General features: G+C 31.1%; 1 protein-coding gene across 1 annotated transcript; it reads right to left on the reverse strand.

Moving 5' to 3' along the window:
* Positions 1 to 705: 705 nt before the first annotated feature.
* LOC110670189 (CDGSH iron-sulfur domain-containing protein NEET) lies at positions 706 to 4,304 on the reverse strand. The gene is made up of 2 exons (XM_021832157.2): positions 3,907 to 4,304; positions 706 to 995 (listed from the first exon to the last, which is right to left on the reverse strand). Exons 1-2 carry the CDS (start codon positions 4,125 to 4,127, stop codon positions 887 to 889), a joined length of 330 nt encoding a protein of 109 aa, XP_021687849.1. The 5' UTR covers positions 4,128 to 4,304; the 3' UTR covers positions 706 to 886.
* Positions 4,305 to 7,876: the final 3,572 nt, after the last annotated feature.

Raw genomic sequence — 7,876 nt, forward strand, 5'->3', positions numbered from 1 at the left:
GAAAATGAGCATAAAATTTTATTTCCAGACTTGTAAACGATATAGAACAACAATGTCAAAACCACAATAGAGTATGTCTGACCTATATGAAGCAAGGAAAAGAAAGAGTTCAGTCATCCAATTTCTTAAGAGAAAAATAGACAGGACAGCTGATTAGAGAAAAAGTTCCAAAAAGATTTTATTTTATTTTATTTTATTTTTTAACTTAAATCTAAATTGATCAGGAGCAACCAAAACTGCACTGTCCATCCTGCATGAGGATAAAAGGTGACTGCACAACTTGTAAAGATTCTTATTTCTGACCATGCATATCAACAATAGTGCATTAATACTGCAAATAATCCACGCATAACGCAGCCTTTTAATTCTGGAAAGAACATATCAGATAGAAATACATTATGCCTATTAATTCTTTCAAAGATAAAGACTTAAAACGGTGGGATGGCTTAACTTCAAATAGACATTGAATTTTCTATGCTTTTTCCCATTTTTATTCACAAAAATGAAAAAGCACTCATTTAATAGTTCGCAGAACATTGTAGTCAGGACATCTCCACTGAACTTTATGCCATAGATAGATATTGAACATAAATATGATGCAGAAAATAAGTCAACCAGTCTTCTGCCTCCCTACGGAGAAGTGTTCACTTCATGTAGTTAAGACATGCAATGACAATAAGCCAACAAGGTCATAACAAATACAAATTTGATATGATCTCTCTGCAAAGTTTTATTATGAATGGCACTAAAGTAGGGAACTCACCCAAATCCAGAGGAAGTGAGCTGAATTTATCATAAAACAACACTGAGAATTTCTAGAATTAACTGAGAATTTCTAGAATTAAGTTTTACATGGCAATAAAAAATGAGAAAAAGAAAGATATAGTTACTCTTTCTGCTTTTTCAAGAGCAAAGGTCCAACATTGTCACCAGTAGCTTTGTTGTGCTTTACGTGGCTTCCATCACATAGAGGGAAAGTACCTGACCTCCAACATCTAGCACATAACAAATGCAAGTTATTGAATCTTCTATGAGGAAAACAAAGAGAGATCATATAGCTGAAATACATCCCTGTTACATCAAACATTTAGCAATTTGGATTATGTCATTTGTTTCATGCTACCATGTTGATACGAGAATATGCCAGCTGAAATTGTTGAAGTAGTTAGGACACGTGCCATGCTTTACTTGGGTTTAGGAAAGATGGTTACGAGTCTTTTATTTTGAGCAGGCTATATGAGCTATGGTTGCAATCCAGATTTTCATCTTGAATGATATTGTGAAATGTGTTCTTCTCCCTCATGAATTTTCTCTATTTTCTCTCTGTTTTCTGTTTCTGTAAAAAATCCATAACATTGGTATCAGACCAAATGACCCTTGGCCATGGATTTTGCTGCTGCTATTCTTCCTTTCCGTTTCCTCTTTTCTTGAACCTAGGGTTCTTCTAAATTCTCCTCTATTCTTTCTGATCTTTTCATTCCTTTCTCTTCTTGCCTATTCTGCTTTCTTGGTCATTCTCATTCTTCTCTCTCAATCTGTTTTTCTTTCCGTCTTTTTTTGGTTACAAACAGAGCTGTTAGATCCTTAACCACGATGGAAGATATGAAATCACAAGATTTTGTACAAAAATTCACTGTCATGATGCAAGAATTAGAACAACAACAGGAGGTTTTGAGAAAGGAAGCAGAGCAACGACATCAAGAAGCTTTGGAGGAAATTAAAGCGTTGCTTACTGGTATAAGTTTTCCCAATATAAAGATCGCCAATAATATGTCTCAAGCTGAATCCACAAAAGCAAGGGAAGATCCATTAGAGGATTTAAAGAATTTGAAACAAGAATTTACCTTGCAAGATTATTGGAATTCCTTTAACCAGTCGTATTCAAAAGCTAGAATTCAAGAAGAGAAAGCATTGAATTTTTTGCTCTCTGAACTGGTTGATGAGTTGCAATTGGCAGTGAAGATGTTCAAGCCAAGGACACTTTCAGAGGCTTATTCACTGGCTAGGTTGCAAGAGGTAACTGTGGCAACAATCAAGAATAATGTCAATCCAGATACTAAACCCATAATCTTTGTTACTGCTTCATTCCCTCCTTCCACTCCATCCAATCTCCAATCTAATTTTCCTAAGCTCTCGGGTTCTGGAGACAAATTTGATCTTTTGCCAATACCCATCATTCAGTTACCAAAACTACCCGGTGTACCTCCAAGAAATCCAAAATTGGAGCATCATGAAAATTTCAAAGGTGAGAAGAGTATCAATGGAAGTTCTCTTCCTAAATCTGTTAAGGTTTATGAAGGTAAAACATATGTTCTTGTTACTACAAAAATTGAGCAGCACAAAAAGAGAGTTGGTGGGAAAAAACAGTACATGAACTAAGGGAATTATGGTGAGTTTGATTTGGGTGCTCATGAAAAATACAGGAATTATGAGAACTGTGTTGAGTTTGATTTGAGTGACCATGATTACATCACCCTTAAAGAAGATGAGTTTGAGAGATGGAAAAGGCAGAGGAAGAAATTTTATGGGCGTGTGGATTTGCTGTATAAAAAAATATATAAAAGCTATAAAAACATTTCAATTCTGGATCATATTGGTTTATTCAAGAATCTCAAGATGCCTGTTCTCAAGCATTAATAATGCTGCAAATCTGCTCCTCATTCATTGAAGAGTTTTTTTTCCCCAGTTGATGCTTCCTAGAAATGTGCAGATGAGTTGAGAGCTCAGTTCCCTGCATTCCTTGAGGACAAGGAATCTGAAGGGGTAAGTATTTATACGAGAATATGCCAGCTGAAATTGTTGAAGTAGTTAGGACACGTGCCATGCTTTACTTGGGTTTAGGAAAGATGGTTACGAGTCTTTTATTTTGAGCTGGCTATATGAGCTATGGTTGTAATCCAGATTTTCATCTTGAATGATATTGTGAAATGTGTTCTTCTCCCCCATGAATTTTCTCTATTTTCTCTCTGTGTTCTGTTTCTGTAAAAAATCCATAACACATGTAAAGGACGCTTACACAAGTTCTAGCTTGGCAAACTTTCCCTAAAAAGATAAATTTGGAAGTTGAGATTGAAAAAACATGTGAATTCCTGAAAAATTCTAACTTGGCAAGAACTTCAGATAGGAAATGCCATCATCAATAATGTTACTTCACCTAAGTTGATCTTATATTTGTAAACTTCAGGTGAGATTCTTTCAGTCACCTCCACATTGCCAGCATCAAAGTCGATGGATATCTAAGAACTCAGCATAACAAAGGTACCAAAACATTTGCTGATTAAACACGTTATTAGGTCTCTAAAGTCTAAACTATGTGTATAGATCCTTAAGACTGTACTATGTAGGGAATAGCAAGGCAAAGATCATTAATAACTTTTGTTACCATGATCTTCCAAAACGAATCCAAGATTGCATAAAAAATAAAACATGAATTACAATGCAAACATGCTTATCAAAGTAGAGACTCAATTAAACACCACATCTTCAAACTCAAAAACTTATCCCCAAATATGCTCCTTAAATTCTGATACAATTGAAGGAGCTACTGCGCCAGGATGGGCAACATTTCTCAATACTAAGCTGGACCACAGTCAACGATCAAATAATTGAACTTGATGATTTTGGCCCAATTTCGAAAACAGAACTATTCTTTTGCTTGTTGGATAATACAATCCAATGAAGTGAAGCTAACAACAGAAAAGAAAATTTGGGTTACTGAGAAGGGCGCTTATGAAAAATGCCAATAGAATTAATTTTCCTTAATAAATCTCTCGCTTGGACTGAAATGTTGATAAAATGAAATGACTAAACAACACTGAAATCAACAGTAGCTATACTCTCTGTTCCCCGTTATGCGTGAATAACAAAACCAAAAAAAAAAACAAATTAAGTGGAAGTGAATGAGACCTGCAATAAGCTGTGAGGGGCTTAGAAAGCTCAGCGACCACGACGGAATCCACCACCTTCTCCTCGTTCTTTCTAATTTCTGGGTTGATTGATTGAGCTTCAGCTCTCACCGCCACCATGCGCCTTGACCTGGCAGCTGAATGAGTGTTTGGCTTGAGTTCCCCGACTCTCGATTCGCTGAAACAGAACCCAGCACCTAACGCACTTGCAATTGTGGCCATTGAAATGGGTAATTAGGTCTCTCTATCTTAGTCTTTCCCGAATTGTGTAGCTGATCCAATTCCTAAGAATTGAAGGAAGGAGGTGGGTGAAGATGAAAGTTTATCTGGATTGAAAAGTGGGCGTTGAACTTGTGGAGAGCACGCTCTCTTATGAATTTAGATGATGTTAAAATGCGCTAAGACATGACGTCAATTTCCCCATGGTATCTTGGATCCCCGTTTAATGGTAAACGGCAAACAACATTTTGTCGTTGTGCGAACATTATATACGGCATGTGTTGCCAGCTCGCTAGAAGAGGACACGCGTCATTTGGTGGTTTGATTTTCAAATATTAAATAATTAATTATATATTTTCAATAATTATTTTAATTTTGACTCACTTTAATCATTTTATGATATTTCATCTAATATTATTTATTGGCAAAATTAAAATTTTTTCTTAAATTATTATAAAAACTTTCAACAAATTGAAAAAATATTTTAACGATGCTCTCCTTCCTTCTATTAGCTAACTATTAAATATTTAACGAAAAATTATTGAGTGTATTTCAATCATTAAATTTTAGTATTTTTTATATTTACATAAATATAACTTTTTTTTTATAAATTATAAAAAAATGATTTTCATAGTTATATAAGAGAAATTACAATAACTAACTTATTAAAATTCGTGGCTTCTTTAAAAGTAATCTCAAGCCCAATAACTTAATAGTATGGGCTTATGCCAATGTCCAATGATAATCTGACTTTTTTGAGTCCAAATTTTACGGTATGTAATAATGGGTGACACCATAAATTCAAGATTTGAAAAGTACGATGATGCAGACCTGGTGATGGTTTGATTCGATCATGTATTGGATCGAGTCAATGGTTTCAGTTATTGAATTAAATTGAAATTGAATTAAGGAATCAATTACAGTTCTCCCTCTCTTGAATTGGAATTGGCCTGATTTAAAAGTTTATAATTTTTTTTTAAACATTTTCTCTAGATTATATAGATGATTTTGAGCATCTTTAATTTTTAGACCACTCTCAAATAAAATTACATAATAATTTATATGAATTTTTGAAGTTAATTAGCATATTTTAAATGTTTAGATTAATTTATTTTTTTAATTATCTTAAAGTTTAATGAATAAAAAAATATACTCTTAGTTAAAATGTGATTATTATGAGTTGAGATGATATATTGATGCGTGCATAATATATAAGATAAGTTGGTGTGGAAATGAAAATTTTTATAGATTTCTTAAATTATTTATCAGAAATTATTTGTATTTTAAATTATATGAAATTGAAAACTAAGATGAAAAAATTATTAGAACTAAATAAGATAATTTTTTTGTCCATTTAAAATGGATAGTGTTAGAATTTTATTGGGATACAAAAAAGAATTTATTAAATTTCTTATAAATAAAATTATTTTTATGGATGGAGGTGTAGATTAATTAGTAGATAGTCAACTTAATAATTATTAGAATTCTAAATATGATATTATTTAATTAAAAATTAATTTTTAACTTCCATTTATAATTGTCTTGAAATTTTTTTTTTAAAGAATATCGATTCAAAATTCATATTAGGATTATAAATTGTCCCGAAATGAGATCTAACTACAATTGCAATGGTCAAAAATTAGAATCGGAGTCACTTTAAAATCGAACTAAAAACATAATTGAATTAGAATCAATTGGAACTACTTGAATCTAGGAAGGTTCTGATTCAAACCGTCAAGAGTCAAGCAATTGTCAATTCCGGCTTGGGGCGGGTAAATGATGATGAGTCAACTTATAGTGAACTCATACTCTAATTAGTGGATTAATTATTTAAATAATGTATTTTTAAAAAATTTTACCAAAATAATGTGAATCTGAAATTATTTATAAATACAATGTGTGATTGTAAAGACGCAAACTCAAAAAGCAATTTCAATAGTTAAGAAAAAACTACAAAACTGCCACTATAAAAAAGCAATTTCGATAGCAATATTAAAGTGTGTTAGAATTACTATGTCAGCATCAGCGCATGTGAGAGTCAACATGTCAGTGTATCAGATAGACACAAAACTATCAAGTCAAATTAACGTTTTTACAGTTATTATATTGCTTCTAAAAACGTCAGTTGAAATGATAACTTCTTAAGCATTCGTTGCGATATATCAAAACTTTGTAATGCATGTAACATAGATAATTTATTTCCTAATGACACACTAAGCTTTCCCTATAAATTTAAGTTCCTTCTCCCCTCATTGGAATGCATATTTTAGAAGTATAGATAAAAGATTATGGAATTTTTAGAGGTCTCCTATTGCATCCTTATCATATTTTATTTCCTTCTCCCTTCTCCCTTCTCCTTTATATAATAATTTCTTTATTTCTTCATATATTTAGTTTGATTAATGCATATAGGTTTCTTTTTTTTTTTTATAGAATTTGTTACGTTATATTTATTAATTTTATGTCTATTTATTGTAATAAATGAACATATAAATATTTATTTTGATCCTTAAAGTGAAAATTAATGAATAGTTTTAAATAAATTAAGAGCATTGCAACTATTTTATATTTACATTTTTATTATGAGTGTAATTTTTTATTTTAATTTATACTATAAATATAAATATTTATATTTCAATTTATATTATAAATATTTCAAGATTTATATAATTATCAAAATATTTTAAGGAAAAGTTTCAAATAAATACAGTTAATGTAAATTTAAATTATATTATGAAAAAAAAAACTAGAAAGTACATAATATAAACAGATGACATTGAATAAATATTATAATATAAATAATATATTCATAATTGAACATATATTAAAATTGACTAATATTGACCTATGTGCCCTGCTGTGCCACATTGTAGAGGCCTCATAGTTCGTGGTAGATTTCAGCGGATATTTATTTGTCGAACCACTAGATCTGCTTATGCCTTTCTTTTTAATTCTACATTCCGTTCAACACTCTATTGATGTTTTTGAACATAATTAGTTTTAAAATTTTGTGGATTATCATAACTTAAATGTTGATGTTGTTCTAAATCAAATATGGATCGATAAAAGTCACTGAACGAATGCCTAGCATTACTTGTGGAAGCTTGATGTCTATTATAATGTGAGAAAGAAGACGCATGAAAAGCCATAATTGTAAATTGAAATAGCGTTGCATCAGTAAATAGAGAGATAGGTGTGTGGGTCTTTGGTGGTACCATTATGGGAGTGAAATGAGTGAATTTTTGTTGCTCTCCTTTAGTAAAATTAGATGGAAATGCAAAAAAATAGTGTAAATTCCACTCAGGTGATGGAGCTGGTGTTGCCTGATCTACATGATACTCACAGGTGATGGGTGGAGGGACTTGACGTGCTCTATCGATCCTTGCGACGTATTCATTATAATTTCATATATTTTTTCCCATATTTTTTTAAATATCACATCAACAAATGTGCATCTCAAAACCTTGAAAGTTACATATGTCACAACCATCTACACAAAAAAAAAAAAAGATACATTTAAATTATTCATAGCAATCATATATTTTTTTCTTCATTAATAATATGTAATTTCTATGCAAATATAATACATATTTAAATAGTAAATTATTTTACCTAAATTATTCATAACGATCATATATTTTTTTCTTCATTATATTTAGTGCAATGATTAAATTATTTTCATTTACATTAAATGCAATAATTAAAATATTTTTTTAGATATTCTAATTACAAATACATTTTGTTCTACTTGT

Source organism: Hevea brasiliensis, chromosome 17 (genome assembly GCF_030052815.1).
Source record: "Hevea brasiliensis isolate MT/VB/25A 57/8 chromosome 17, ASM3005281v1, whole genome shotgun sequence".
NCBI lineage: Eukaryota > Viridiplantae > Streptophyta > Magnoliopsida > Malpighiales > Euphorbiaceae > Hevea > Hevea brasiliensis.